The sequence below is a fragment of the Protomyctophum parallelum genome (assembly GCF_964188405.1).
Source record: "Protomyctophum parallelum genome assembly, chromosome: 16".
Taxonomy (NCBI): Eukaryota; Metazoa; Chordata; class Actinopteri; order Myctophiformes; family Myctophidae; genus Protomyctophum; species Protomyctophum parallelum.
Window position 1 is genome coordinate 14,341,417 of NC_139711.1, and position 16,615 is coordinate 14,358,031.

General features: G+C 40.7%; 1 protein-coding gene across 2 annotated transcripts in view; it reads left to right on the plus strand.

The window, feature by feature from the left end:
- LOC310873065 (complexin-2) overlaps positions 1-12,188 on the plus strand; it is a 49,662-nt gene extending 37,474 nt beyond the window's left edge. For both annotated transcript variants that reach the window (XM_083785346.1, XM_083785347.1), the window contains exons 3-4: positions 8,238-8,413; positions 9,997-12,188. In XM_083785346.1, coding sequence (XP_083641472.1) covers positions 8,238-8,413; positions 9,997-10,194 — 374 coding nt within the window. In that variant the 3' untranslated portion in view covers positions 10,195-12,188. The remainder of the gene's footprint in view (positions 1-8,237; positions 8,414-9,996) is intronic.
- Positions 12,189-16,615: the final 4,427 nt, after the last annotated feature.

Below are 16,615 nucleotides of genomic sequence, written 5' to 3' on the forward strand. Positions count from 1 at the left end.
AAATAGTATACAAAAAAAGCATATTTAAGATGTGTTTAAAGGTAGCAGCTCTGTTTACATGTGCAGTAAGTCTAGCGGTCTACTCGGTACCAATCTGAGAACCCATCATCAAAATATAAAGGTACAGTAGTCCTTAGGGTAGCTGTGTTCCACTTGTCCCACTCTCTACTTCCTAAGCTGTCAAACTAAAGGAGAAAAACAAACGACAAACACAGAAAAGATGTGTCTGCGTGCGTGCGTGGCTGCGTGCCATAGACTGTAGAAAATAGGGTGCGTGTGCGTGCGTGCGTGTTGGCATTTCCCTCCAGCCACTTCCATGTTTTCCAAACTTCAGACCCAGACCCTGACATTTTGATTATAGCTATAACATTTTTCTTTCTTTCTTTCCTTTTTTTTACCATACATGCTTGTTATTTGCCCGTGATGCTCATCCATTATTCAAATGAGTTCCATTCTTCAAACCTCCCCACCCTTAACAAATGATTCAGCAGTACAGTCCATTTGTCTGCCTGAGGCCCTAATGGCCCATGCCTTCTCTGCCCCCTCCCTTATGTCTTTACCCTCATTTTCCTCTTGTCATCCCCCCTCTGTCTCTCATCCATCTTCTTCATGTCCTCCCTCTCTTCCTATTAAATTACTGTATTATTAGATACAGTAGATTTCTCAACGTATTCAGCGTTGGATTTTCTGGGGTCGGGTGGGGATATGTTTTATCCCTACTTCTTGTCAGACTGAATTATATACGTGCATTTCCTTTTGGTATAAATGTACATCGTCTGATGTTTGATGTTTATGTTTGATAATATCATAATGTAACAATTTAATCATAATTGAATGGGAGGTAGAGAGGAAACGGGGAGAAAGAGACTATCCATTGTGCACAAGTACTATTGTGCACGCTACCTTAAATTGTGTGTGTGTGTGTGTGTGTGTGTGTGTGTGTGTGTGTGTGTGTGTGTGTGTGTGTGTGTGTGTGTGTGTGTGTGTGTGTGTGTGTGTGTGTGTGTGTGTGTGTGTGTGTGTGTGTGTGTGTGTGTGTGTGTGTGTGTGTGTTCAATATGACTATTGACTCAAGATCATTAAATAGCTTACACTTTATTTCTGATAGAAAATACGTTCAAGGATCTCTCATCTTTGAAGAAGTGAGAGATTAAATTACAACCCCTGTGCCTTCTGCCTTACTTTATGTCCAGAATATGCACCTTATAACAAGAAAAGAAAATGTGTAATTGGGCACGCCCCCAGGGCACTTGCGCCATTCAGTTCAGACCATGCACCATGGGTTGTTTAAATAAGGCCTCTAGACTTTAATGGACTGTGTGTTGAGAGGAGAGGAGATGAAAAGGAATGAAATGAAAGACAGCATGAAAGGACAGGGAGGAGGAGGATGGGGAGGTGACGGATGAGAAGAGAAGGAAGATGAGAGAAGGATATACAGTATAGGATGCATTTGAAGGGTAAAGAGGCTCATCATCGGTCTACTCATCATGTGTCACACTCTGGAGATTGCAGCGGCAATGAGTGGCACATTAGTCCTGTGTGTGGGCTGCTATGACAAGCTGTGAATATGACAGTGGTGTAAGTAAGAGATGAGAGTACTTTTTACACCATTAGTTCCAAAACTTTTTCACGTCAAAGTAAGATAAGAAAGCCAGGGTCCCCCATAAGAGGGATTTTTCTTTGAGAGAGATCTTTCTCTGCTCTAGCAGTGCTTCTCAGCCATTTTAATTTCAAGGACCCCCAGTTTGGCATGCATTAGTCCACGGACCCCCATTTAATGGCATTTCTATCTCTGAGACCCCAGGTTGTATTGTAAAATCAATGTTAATTTAACTCTGAGTAACGGGTCCATTTGGTTCCATTTGTACACTCTGACAGACCTATAAAGTTCCATTTGGTTCCTAATTTTTATTTAGCCCTGGAACTCTCTCAAGGACCCCTAGGGGTCCCCGGACCCCACTTTGGGAACCAATGTTTTACACCACTGGAATATGATGCCCTGCAGTGGACAGAAATTCAATTAACCCATTTTGACCTGAGATCAGATTCTAAATGTCTTCTACATCCTGACTATTTTTCAATAGCTAAAGCATAACATAATGCTAACACCAAAAGGGGTTCCCGCCCAAAATGGGTTAAGTTGAGTGAAAGAGTGAAAGAAAGAATGAGTGTGAGTGAGTGAGTGAATGAATGAATGAATAATAGTGAAAATTAGACGATAGATACAGTAGATGCAGTGCTGTAGCCTATAGGTTTTTTCCGACGTTATACCATAATTATTCCCTGCGCGACATGCATTATATTTTATATCTAGCCTATAGGCTGTATCTGTATGAAATAATTAGCAGACAATATATGCTTTTCTATTTTTCTTTGGCACGACATACTAGCGTATGACGGTAGACTACACCACTGGATAGATGGACAGTCAGACAGACAGACAGACAGAAAGTTTGTCATGCCAAGGCAATGTCAGTGCAATGTTTATATTTAATAATACTATTAGTCCTATAGTAACATTGCAGTGTCCCAATATAACAGTGCTCCAAACTAATTCGTATTCGGAATAATTGAATTCCATGGCAATTTCATAAAAACAAGACAAGTCTAATTGCATGGCTTTCCTGTGTAATTGAAAGGGCTTTCAGACTGTTAGCTAAATTAATTAGCAGTTATCTAACTAACGGCTTGAATCACCCTACACACAGTGTAATCTTTAAATTTCACAACGCAAATTGTAAATGAGTTTGTTTGATGAGGGCTAGGTGCACAGAAAAATGACATACCAAAGATCTCCATCGTTGCCAAAGATTTATTTCTTTAAAGGTTTCCAAAAATAATGTTAAAAAAAAATGCCCCAGGAAAATATTTCTTGCACAAAAATAAAATATAACTTCCAAATATAATGAAAATAACAAACTTAAATGACATGCTTAAATTCAAGCATCCAGTGTGGACATTACCAGTCCCTACACTGTCCTAGGGCAGAGCTTCCCGCATTGTGCCCCTTCTCTCCCCATGTCTCACCATGGACTAACTACATGAAGTCAAACCCAGGCCTCTGACTATTGGCCCATACCATCTGTCTAGAGACAGGTTCCCCCAAAGCATTCACTTATAAATCTAGTGAACATGCAACACAGAAAACATTTACAGTATATTCATCGATATCAAAGTAATCAACAAACCAGGTCTTAAACAACCCGTCTCGTTGTAATCATACTAAATAGTATGTATTACCAGACCCCTGCACCCCTGCAACATGGTGCAACCCAATTGAATCCTCCACCTATAAAAGGAGCAGTGGATTCAGTAGTGACTCTTTTGTGAAACTTTGACCAGGAAATGAGGATGGTGTGAGTAGTGGGTGTTTGAGTTATCATTACTATGTTGTCAAACTGTTGGACTTTGAAAGGAATAAAAGTATGTTTGACCAACCCATTGTCTCTGTCCCAATTATGAAATGAAATGAATGGATATATGCAGATAAAACGGTAGAAGTCAAGATCAACTGATTGCTAACTTAGCCGGCATAGTTAAACAGCAAACTGTTGGATAATGACTGAATACGGAGGGAACTTTGAGTATGAAATGAGGTCATGATAAACAGAAAATGAAAAACAATTAAACATGTGTGGCTCAAGAGGAAAAGTGAGAAAGCAGTCTGTCTTTATCACACAAATTGAAAACATTTCTTCAGTCTTACTGGCGCTGGATCATTGCTTTCCTTCATCCTTTAAACTTGGGTTGCAGAGAGTGATGCATGCAGCATACAGTATACTGAACAATGCTTACACATAACCAAATATGTGTTGACGCAAGCTTTCTGTTTTAATGTTGCCTATGGAGCATTGCCTTGAGGTTTGCTGTTTGTACGTAGTAGCGTGTGTTGTGGTTCGTACTTCGCAGGGTGTTCGCTGAGCTGCTTGTGATGTACCTCACACAAGGTCTTTGAGGTCTGCTGACCAGTCACTTCTTGTGGTACCAAAAACAAGACCGAAGACCAGGGAGGATTGTTTTTAGCCCCCATATTGTGAAACAAAACCTTTTTAGACGGCTCCAACCTAGCTTGTTTTTAAATCCTGTTTGAAAACTCATGTGTATACTCTTTGGCTTTTAATTCAAAATAATTGACAGTTTTTGAAGCAAATGTGTTTACTTTAAACTGTTTATTTTGGTCTTCTATTTCATTGTTTTTAATATTATTTATTTTATTTCGTTTTCCTGAGTGTAAACGCTGGTTCAATATAATTTTAAATGTACTCTATTATATAACTTGGATTAGATTGGGCTACATGGGGACAGATACAGTACATAAAGAGATGGAGAAAGACAAAACTATGTTCTAGAATATAGCCAGCTGGGCAAAGGACCAAGAGTTTCTTTTTAAATGACAGAATGTTCTCCTAAGGGTCGTAACAGCAGTAAATGTAGAGTTAATTTAAATTTAAATTTAAACTCTTTAAGTGGTTAAATTAACACTCAACATTTTACCGCTCTTTGTCCCATCATCAGTTTTCCCTCTTTTTGTTCTGATTTCACTCATTGACCGCGAACAACCCCATATGGTGTCTGTAAAAGGTACTCCTGGACCGCCACCCAGTCAGTTAAAAACATTCATTTTGTAACCGGGGATCATGTCGTTTCGAGCCAAAAAGAAGAATCGAGATATTACGATTCTAAAATCTGCGTCACCATAGACAACATAAGCCAGCGGATTTTTTTTTTTTTTTCATCGCACTGCAACCAGAGTGTTATGAGCGTGTACAGGACACAGTTGTGAACCGTAATCAAGTGACATTAAAAAAGGCGTCAAAAGGCGAACGCGGCGCAAAGGGCGTTTGGGACCTGGAGGCGTGAAAAGGCGATGTCATCATCGAATAACACATGCACTGCTTCAAAGCAAAAGATGAACCAATGGTATTGTAAAAAAGAAAGAAAAAATAAACAGTAGTGAGTGAGTGAATGTGTACACGGTGCCAGCAGCATGGCAAATGTTTGTTTTCATGTGGCGTGAAGCAACGACCACAGTAGTACAGTAGTGCCGGTGGACAGTCTGACCTTAACTCTGGTTCACCAGGGGTTCTTTTCCTGCCACCCCCTCCCCCGCCAGCACACAAGCATCCCCCCCCCCGCTGGGTGTTAATTTGTCATCCTGACGTGTGCTGCCCCACACACACACACGACACACACACCACCCTGCAGGGCAATTAGGAGCACCATATGCAATTATGCATCCCCAGCAGAGCACCATAGCCAGCTGCACCCATGTGGTTTACAGACCTGCTGATATTTAACCCATTATCAAAGGCCACCTCAGAGTCAGACGGGATGCGAGTGACACGCCTTCTCGCCTGGATCAGCGACGCGTCTGCTCATGAGGGGCACGGGACTCCGCTCGCTTGCGTTACTGCCGCTCAACTTCTCTGCGCGTGCAAAATAATCGCCCGCCTCTCATTGGGAAGGGCACAAAGTATTATTAGGCAAGTGGTGTGCGGAGAATTCCATGGGGGGTGTCTGTGTATTCCTGGGACTCGCATAAATAAGTCTCTGTGTGGCTGAGACACGCACACACGTCACACGGAAATTGGTTTTGACATGGCAGCAGCGCCCTGGGCGGCATGTGCCCAGTACAGACAACACTGGCAGGCGTTTGCGGGTGTTTCCGCAGCCCTATAGGGATTTTGAATGACCCGTGCGCCCCGTCGTGAGACAGTTAATCGAGGCGATGTTTTTGTTTTTTATGAATAGTTTTTTATGGCATGCGGTGCAGTAGGCTATCCGCCATTGTAACATTGTCCCCCAGTGAACCCACGTTTGAAGTGATATCGAGTTACGCGCAAGCATTGCAAAGTTGTCACTATGATATCGGGGAGGAAGCGAGAATAAATCCATGTTACTTATCATTGTGGCTAAAGCCAGGCTTGGGGACTGAAGGTGCGTTCAAAGCAGATACATGGTTCCAGTTGCTTCACTGTGGTCAGGTCAGCGTTGGTTATAAAAGAAGAAGAAAATAAGTCCTGTCGTGCCAGCTCACTCGTTTCCATGCAGGAGCTGTAGCTGTGTTCCCCCTCCCTAGTGGTGGAGTATATTCTCGATATATGATTATATCCAACAGATATAAAAAGTACACAGTAATTAGACGTTGGGAATGTAACGAAATGAACCCGTGCGTGTTCACCATGGTGGAATGTTAACAGTCCATTCCACTGAGTGGCGAGTGCGTCCCAATGTGTTGGCAGTGGTGGCACTGGGCCAGGCGCCAAATTGTATAGGCCACTGTTTGTTGTGGTGCGGCGGTAGCAGAGGAAGCATGACAGTGGAGTTACACCGAGAACAGTGGCTGTGTGCAGGTGTCGTGAAGTAATTAATTTATAATTTGTTAAATGGGGGAAAATGGCTTCGTTAAGACCTCCATAATATTATGGTCAATGCCTGTGTGAAAAGTCGGAGCGATTGGTGCAGCCAGTGAGGAGCTACGACAGTGTTTCAGACATTCATTCAGACAGACAGACATTGAGTGAATTATAGTTTGATTTGGCCCCCGCCCGCATCACAAAATATATTCTTCCAGGGACCCCCAGAAGCAAAGATTTCAGTTCAAAATGTAAAAAATATATATTCAAAGATCTTCACACAAGGTAAAAAAATAGCAGATCTACAAGCTCTTTATATCATCATAGAATAATGGTTGAAGTGGTTAAAAGCTGACACAGATGCGTTCTCTGTCTTAATGGGTAAAAAGAGAAAGATTACTACTACAACTACTACCATACTGCGGCTGATACTATACTGCATAATACAACTAATACTACTACCACCACCACCACTATCACTGCTACTATACGAATACATGCCCAGGGAATTAATCCATACTTATATCAAGTTACAGGAGGATACATAATACACATCCTCTCAGGTGGTCCTGTATTTACTATTGATTGAACAGTGCTAACAACATCAATATCAATAGGGTAGAGGGTAGCGTTTCACCAGAGACCATCCAGAGGTCTAGAGAGACCCATTTAGGCCTGACCTCAAAATTAAAAAAGAATCTTCTAGATCCTCCAGTTTTCTGAAATAAATATTTTAACAATTTTTCAAAAATAGCAGACCTACAAGCTCGTAGCGCGCTATGAGCTTGTAGATCTGCTATTTTTCAATAGCTAAATTATAACATAATGTTTGAAACACCAAAAGGGGTTCCCGCCCAAAATGGGTTAAAGTATTCCAGTCACAGATGCTGTAAGAGGTAATAGTTAGTAGTTACTCACATTGCGCTCTTACTGACACACCTGCTGCCAAATACATATATTGTATGTACAGGCTTATTTAATCACTGAGCAGCCTTGGGCCAGGCATGAAAAGAGGTTCTCTTTCAGGTTCCGTTGCCCCAGTCCAGTTTTCTGTTTCTTAACCAAACCTTAAATTGGGACACGTCAGTCCACAAAAATGAAATGCTACCAGTTTTGTAAGTTAATCTATCAATGTGCAATTGTGCATCCAACAACCTTATTTTCTTTGTTTTATTTGTCTTTTACTTGTTTGTTTTATCCCCACTTTTTTATTCATTGACCATGGTTATTAATTCAGACCCTGGAAATTGAGGTGGTGATAGGCCAGGACAGGTAGAGTAGACAGATGGCCAATACCGAACGGAAGTAGACTAGCTGTTATTTTGAGGCCTTTCCAATTTGGCTCTTCTACTTTTGCATACTGTTCTGAGACAGACGCACATGCCTTGATAATCTTAAGGAAACCCTACATACCGGTAATCCTCAACACAACTTGGAATGTATATCTGTCTGCCAATGGTCAAGCTGTTAAGAAATCCGCCTCCGGCACACCTATACTGACCAAGGATTGAACATCTTCTTGTGCCTCCCCCCATCACTGTCTTCATCAATGCTTTCTGAACATTCCCAATCTCATTAAAGAAGAAAAGAAATGGACCACCTACTGACCTTTTTTACCCCTTTAATATTGTTTGGTTAATCCTAATAACATAGGCTATTTGTATCTTTATATATTCTTGAGTAATATGAAGATAATAATAAGGACCTACTTTCCCTGCTACCTAAAAATGTGTTTTTACCCACTTAAAAAACACCTTTCAAAATAAAGCTACGCTTAAAAATGTTTTAACCTATGTCCCTTTTTATTTGTAGCAGTACTTCAACAAATGATACAATAAAAAAATAACAGCTACAGTAAACCTGTGTAAAATCTGCTTCTAGGGGCCACCAAAGACATGGGTAAGATGCTGGGTGGAGAGGAGGAGAAGGACCCAGATGCAGCCAAGAAGGAGGAGGACAGACAGGAGGCACTGAGACAGCAGGAGGATGAAAGGAAGGCCAAGCACACCCGCATGGAGGCAGAGAGGGAAATAGTACGGCAGGGCATCAGGGACAAGGTAAGGAAGGCGTCCTTTTTGGCATGAATATGAGTCCTAAAGGAATTATGCATTTTTGTAGGCCAACGGTATCCGTGTCAAGGCCTTGCGGGTTTGATCCCGGGCACTGCCAACTCAGCGCATGGGTAGCACGACTTGGGTGCGGCAAGTCATGCAATAAGTACTGGGTCCTGGGAGCTGATAGATGTTGCACCCCACCTCAGCCATCCATCTCCCAGGCGTATAGCCACGCGCATAGGATAGACTTCCGTGTTCTCGGCTGATAACGACTATAAGGCTCTCCAACCTACTTACTTAATTGAAGGTCTACCCAGCTCCCTACCCGATCAAAAGTTTTTTTCAACAAGATAATCTCCCAAGGCCGGCCCTTCCTGCAGGCAGAGCCATGGGGTGAGGGGGGCGCCCAAGAAAACAAAATACAGTACAGTGCTTTAGGACACAATGGGGCCATGGTCATGTTTCAGCTTTTTACACATTATGAAACTACAGAATGTAAGCTTTCATATGATGTATTGATCATTGAAATTGGAAAATATTTGAAAAGGATATGACCCTTTGAAATTTGTTGAACCAGAAAACCCAAAGTAGAGAAATTGCCCTGAAAAGATTTCAATGATTTTAGCACCTCTGAGCCCCAGGAATGGGTGTGACAATATAGGTTGTCTCCACCCCTAATCGCTTTCATAATCACTCCCCCACCACTAACCGCTCCCCCCACTAGCTTAGATGTCAACTGCATAGCATAGTCAAGTGGACACGTACTTACAAGTAGGAAGTGGTGGGAATTGGGAAAAGTACTAATTTTTTACTTAAGTTAAAGTATCAATACTGCAATATAAAAATATAGGAATGATACGTAGCTTGCAGTTAGTTCAGTCAGATATACTCGAGGGGTTTCATGCCGTGCTCCAGGGCGCATACATATACTCAAGGGGTTAATATGCTGCTTTACTATGTGGGTGTATTCAGTGTGTGCAAGACCCACATGTCATTCGCTGATGTGGCAGTCAGCTGACCAATTGGGCTTCCTGCCTTCCTTCTGCTGTTCCTGGTTGTTCCGTGATGTTTGCTCCCACCACCACCCCAGCACCACCGGTGGGCTCTGTTATTTATGTTCCCCATGGGGGGTTGTTGTTGTATATCTATCTCCCTGCTCTTTAATGTTTAATGATGGTGTTTGATTGTGCCGAGCAGGGAGAAAAATGTATATGCATAATATTATATGCACACAGAACTGAACTGAAGTTGTTTAGTGCATGTTTGGTAATAATAATCAAAATCTGCAAAGGGCACCAAATTGCTCAGGGCCGGCCCAATCCACAAATAAATCGATCACTTTGTGATTTTTTAAAGTAAAATAAGTCACACTTATTAAAGCAATATTAAATGAGAGGGTGTGCTTCACTGTCATTTTTGGCAAAGTCTCATGCAGAGAAAATTGCAGGAGGCAGCAGTCTGGCCATGCAAGACTATTATTGGCATGACAGCGATGTGGACCGACTGCAGTGCCAATAATGATGGGCTGAAAGTTTCTAACCTTGTCTTTCACCACACCACCTGTGCCCTCCCTTCTCTCCATTCAGTATGGGCTGAAGAAGAAGGAGGAAAAGGAGGCAGAGGAGAAGGCGGCCATGGAGCAGGCGTGCGAGGGCTCGCTGACGCGTCCCAAGAAGGCCATCCCGGCAGGCTGTGGAGACGAAGATGACGAAGACGAGGAAAGCATCCTGGACACTGTCCTCAAGTTCCTCCCGGGACCGCTACAGGACATGTTCAAGAAGTAAAAGGAAAGAAAAACTAAACACACATGAAAACAACTGAACCCCAAATCCAGGGCATAATAGGTCAGTCTGACCTGGGTCTCCTGGCTCTAAGGGTGAAAGGGAGGGGAGGGGAGGGGAGGAGAGGGACTTTGTTTTGAGACTATAGTAAAAGGGGGTTTAAGGGTTTCATTAACTGTCAAGTATTGCATGTGTCCGGGTGGGGTTGGGGGAGTTGGAAAGAATTTCTGGGAGTTTGGACAGGGTTTTAATTCAAGTTTGAGGGGTTTAAAAGGGGTTATTTGTGGATTCGTTTTGCGAGGAGAAATAGACTTGTGAAGGTGTCCATGCCAAACTGATAGAGGCTAATTCACTGCCTTTCTAGAAAGCATTTTGCTATATTGCTATATTATAATTTATTTATTATTATTATTGTTGTTATTATTGTAATTATTATTATTTGTACCTTTGTACATTTCTGTCCTTCTTACAACCTCCTTTTTCTCTTTTCTTTTTTAACGATGGCTATTTCAGACTATAGCCTCCCATTCTGCCACCTAGACTGTTTGTAAGGATTCTCTTTTTTAAAGTATTATTTTACGCTGAAACATTCCAAAATGTGGCAATCGCAACACAGTCATCAGGGTGCAACATTTTTTATTGATTGGTCGATACCTGTGTGGCCAGGCAGGTTTGACAAAATGGTGACCAATGGAGCAGTATTCTGTGAACTAAGGCCAGTGTGTGTGCTCAATGTGTGTATCCCCCTGCTTCTGTAGTTTTTCAAAGGAAAAGTTGTTAAATTCTTCTTCTTCTTCTTTAATTTCACTTGCTATTTTCTACTTTTATAGTACACATGAGACTGATGTATTTTTTAATTATAAATCAGCTGTTAAGTTTCTAGGACATGTGCCTTCATATCATATCCTCTAGTTGAGGAATTGTAAATGAGGGTGTCGTTGAAGTCATACAGGTGTTAACTGTTACTGATAGCATTCCACTTTTTTCCGGTGAATATGACACTTTTTGAGAAAAAGGTGGCATTGTGTTTTACTCATACCTGTAGGCATAGGCTGGGTTTACTGCTCTTGAAGCTGTTTTTGGAAATCCGAGGTAGAGCACTGAACACCTTAGGCTCTAACAAACAGCATTTTAACATACTTTAAACAGAACGATAAGCATATAGCTATTACATAAGTTGTACCCCCACTGCTAAAAAGATCTCCTTCAGAATAACATTAAGATGAAGCAAAAGGTCACATTTCCCTTTAAATGTCCTCTAGTGCACTCACCTCAACTTCTGACCCTTGTGAAAAAGCGACAATGAATATCAGCTGTATAGACTGCCATTTTGAGGCGGGGGGGGGGGGGGGGGGGGGTGGGACTTTTATTAAAATATCAGTTGACAAAATAGATCCTATTTGTGTTGATTAGAAGTTTACAATTTAGGCATATAGCAGACACTTATGACTTACAAGTGTGAGATCTGAATATGTAGAGTAAGCATGAACTTTTGTCAATAAACAAGGTGTGATCCTAGGGGTAGTTTGGGGAACGTTTTGTGAGGATAAGTAGACTTGTGTACGCAAATGTACACATATCTCAGTTTAGGGGTCAATCGTAGTGTGTTGTTTGTTAGTTAGTGTGCTCCCCATAGACAATCAAATCAATGCATTTACCACTGCAAAGCAGTGAGGTAGCCGATACAATATGATGTCATTTAGACATTTACTGTCCCAACATCCAACGTAAGACACAACTGGGTTACACACAAAGCACTTGACAAGTTGAGCTGTACTGTAGCTGCTGTAAACGTATGTGTTCATTCATATTTCATTTATTTTCCCCCCTCCTAATTAATTATTTTACATGTAAATGCCGATTGGCAAATGACATCCAACTGCATGTGTACTTTAGTAATTCATAAAGGGTTACATGAATGTGCCACTGATTTGTTGTGGGAGAGGACATTTTACACTCAAGAAAACCTGATATGAAACAATAAACATTTAACTAGATTAAGGTTTACTCTTCATGTGACCACCGCGCTCTGACTTAAGGTGCGTTACCCGTTGAAATCATATCATATACAGGGGCACGGTGGCACAGTTGGTAGTGCTGTCGCCTCACAGCTAGAAGGTCCTGGGTTCGATTCCCGCTCGGGACGCTGTGGGTGCTGGCGGCGTGTTTCCTCCTCCGCGTCATCAGTGCCCATACCCGAAGGCGGGGTTGGCGAAAGGGCCTTTCTGTGTGGAGTTTGCATGTTCTCCCCGTGTCCCCTAGGGTAGGTACCCTCACAAAAAACATGCAGTAATCCTGGTCACTAAACTGCCTCCCCCTGGCCAGCCGGGGCGCCTGGTGGAGGGGAAAGGAACTGGTTGGAATAATGTGTTCCTTCCACGCGCTACGTCCAACCAGGGAAACTCCCCCCTGTCAGGTGTAAAGGAGCAACTTGGACACTCAGGCATGAAGGAAGCATGAGTTCAAGTCCGTTGCTCTCCCTTTGTCCCCCATATATGGGGACTAGGTTGGAGGAGGGTGTGTAGAGCCCAGGATCACATTAGATGATTGACACAGGGGTGAAAAATGGGTTACAAAATCGTGGGATAAAAAATATATAAAAAAAAAGAAAAATCATATCATATAAATAACGGTAATGGGTCGCACACACCAAGACTGCATTTCAATCATTTATTCTTGCATGTTGGACAGGAACTCATGTGACCACCGCGCTCTGACTTAAGGTGCACATCCTGTCCAACATGCAAGAATAAATGATTGAAATGCAGTCTTGGTGTGTGCGACCCATTACCGTTATTTACATGACTATTGACATACTGGAGAGCCCCTACTATAGTCTTTTTTTCATCTCTGCAGAAATTATGGCACATAGAATAAATACGCACAATTTGGTTTTGTGTTCTACATCCACAAAGGTTAGGGTACAGTCACACCGAACTGGAATTTGACCTATGAGGGTGAATTCTGCTTTTCAATGTTGGTATTTGTGGATTTAGTAAAAAAAACAAAAAAACTGTACCTTAGGGTTCAGTCACACTTTGATTCTACCTATGCTGCGGATTCGGCTAATGCTTTTCAATGGGAACAGAGTGGTTTGTTTCCATTTCCGTATTTCCAAATAAATAACTATGGTAAATAAATAATAATCAGCAGCATAGTGCAGAATCAAAGTTCGTCGTGATCATACCTTTATAGTTTATACAGTATGAAAGACCAACAAACCACTAAAGCAAAAATTACATATATTTCAAATTGACAATGAAATATGTATGTACTGTAAATTAATTAAAAGTATCTTACTTTTAACTAAATGGGCAGTTATCAATAAAGCATGTTGGTTATCATCCAGAGTAATGACTAATGAGAAATAATGATGATACTATACCTGTGGTTAGCTGTACGACCTGTAATAATATAAACCTTCTCATGAGGGTACAACATATAATACCTTGACAATTAATAATGAGGTCTTCATTATAAGCCAGGAAAGGCTCTTTTTTCATCTTAATTTTCTTTTTAGCTCACATAGGATTTCTCACTAGACAAAGCCATACTGATTAGATTGCAATAATTACCCAAACTTATTCCAAATTATTTATTTGACCATTTAAACCTAATTTGTAACTTTTCCCCCCTCTGTTTAAAACAAAAATAACATATCTGTTTGTAAATCCTCTCCATGTGTGTGTAAAACAACTATATAGAAAATGTATGACCAAGCCATTGTTATAAATGTCTCAATGTACTACATGTGTACTGTATGTTAAATGTACGTGTTTGTTTGTTTGTTTATATTATATATGTGTGTGTGTTAGTGTTTGTGTGCGTGCGTGCGTGTATGCGTGCATGTGTTTCTATGTGTCGGTGGTATAAGACCATGTTGTTTATCCATATGGTATAATCCTTGTTTAAACTATATGTAAAATGTGTCTTTGAAATAGTCTGTGCACAAACTCAAGCTAGGGCCGGGTGGGGTTCCTCTAGACGTTAATTTGTACTCTATCACACGACTGTGTCGCTTGACGAAAAGAACTGACAAGTGTCGTACTATGAAGCAAAGATTTGGCTTATGCCATCTCTTATAAAAAAATAAAAAAAATAAAACTTAACACATTCCCTTTCAAATCACAAGCATGCAAATTTGGGGTAAAGAGAATACACCAAATGCCAAAGTACAAAACAACAACAACAAAAGACAAATAACCCTGTTTCTGTGTTTGTTTCCCGGCAACAGAATCTGCACATTGCATCCAGAAAGATTGTTCAGGTAGTGACCACAACCATAGCCTTTGGGTGTTAGACTTTGCTGTCTGAATGAGGTTGTATAGTATACGTATATATTGGTGAAACTCCGAAATACTGAATTTGATATGGATCTTATTAAGCTTATCGTGGTGCAAGACGTCACGGTCTGAATAGAAGAGCACTTAACTTGAAAGCTTTTGAAAAACAAAAGACTGGGGGATGTGCAATTTTAAAATGTGTGCTATTTTATAACATAGATGTAATTTTATTTAAACAACTTTGTCTCCATCATGAGATTGGCCCGTCGAGCGTTTTATTTTAACACAATGCACCCATTCCAAACTATTCACACCCCACATAGAACACTATAAAAGTGTGTGCACAAAAATTGGTCATGCTGTTTGCAAGAATAGCTCCACACAGACACACAGACTCTTTTCTAGACGGCTTACGCTGTAATAACACTTTGCCTTCAGCAAAGACGTCAGACACATTGATACTGTAACGCTATACTGCTAGTGTGGAAAGTGGATTTGCTTGTTAAAATTTAAAAACTCAATGCATGGCAGTCAAAACTGTACTATTGCACATTTTATTATCGAAACAAAGCAAAGCTCCACCCAGTAAGTATAGTATTAGTACTGTACAGTACAATAATACAACAATAATACACAGTTAGGTCAACTGTGACATTGGTTGAGGGGAACTTATTTCCTTTGCTTTTCCATTGTTCTGCTCTGCACCTACTGTACAGGGCATAAGAGCCGGGCCAGTCTCACTCAAAAAGCTACCTGGATTATGTCTGGTCCCAGAGAATTTATCTCCAATGACATTAACAATTGACATGAAAACATTGTTGGGACTATGCTTAACCCAGAACACCTGTAGTGTGTTAGAGTAATTGTAGTTCAGGAATTACAGCCATAGATCCTCTGTATATAAGACACTTTATGGAACACTTCTCAAGGCTTCACAGCATGTGAAATGCCTTTGCAAAGGGCTATTACCATTTCATCGTGACTATTGATTACCTGTCACGTCTGTTTGTATGTGATGTGTTGTTTCAATCCATCCTGGTTTGCATGAAATATTATGGAAAATAATGTGGAGACATATTTAGACCTAAACCTAAAATAGAAGTTCCTGTGGCTTTCTTGTATGTAAACCCATTAGGTGATAAAATTGTAGTGAATTATTTATTTATGGCTTTGTGTTCTGTATGGTTGGAAGGAAGGAGTTTAGTTTAAATTTGAGGTGAATGATTATAGTTGCATGTGTAAAACATTGACGGAGGTGTCCTGTACAACATCTTAATCTTATGCTTGAGGTTGTGCCTTGCTGGCAGTCAATGGGACAATGACTAGTGTCAAGACTTGCGTGACTAGATTAGCAGGGTAGTTTCTGTTGTCAGGAACACAGTAATATTTTGAATGCAGAAGAAACAAAACAAAAATAAAAAAAACCTCTCCAGTCTCCATTGGGTTTGGTGATATTTCTCCTAAATATTTATATACAATATAGCAACTCAAAAGAAATTGTACGGACAACGTTGGAGAAACTTGCTATAAATGTTTACTTCTTAAATGTAATTTTATGAATTGCAACGATGCAATGGAAATTCCTGAGAGGGGGCGATGAGGATGATGGTGATCACAGTTCAGGTTTTAGAATAAAAAGTGATGACACCTACCTTTCAATTTTATCGTTATTCAAAAATGTAGATCAGTTCTGATGAAGATAACTATTATTTGACTAAAGGCTGTCATTTTTTTGTCCTTTACATGTATAGCCAGATATTTTTATAAATGCTCTGCTAATGTCCTGCCAGGTGTGTGTGTGTGTGTGTGTGTGTGTGTATGTGTGTGTATCCATTATTTGGATTTTGGAATACAGCACCAGTTAGCTGTGTACGCAAATGTTAATGGATGAAGTCTTTCGTACATTCCAATTCTTATCATATTTGCACTAGAATATGCTTAGACGGTTATGGGATCAAAGAATCTAAACAAAAAAACTGCTGTATGATTCACCATCGCCCACCACATGGCTACTGCTTCTTACACGACAACGATAAAGTTGAAAGGTTAAAATGTTCTTAAAAGGGGATTTTTCTTTATTTGTTTTATTTTTAACAGAATTGAGAGGATTTTGTTATTCAGGGTGAAAACAAATTCAGGGT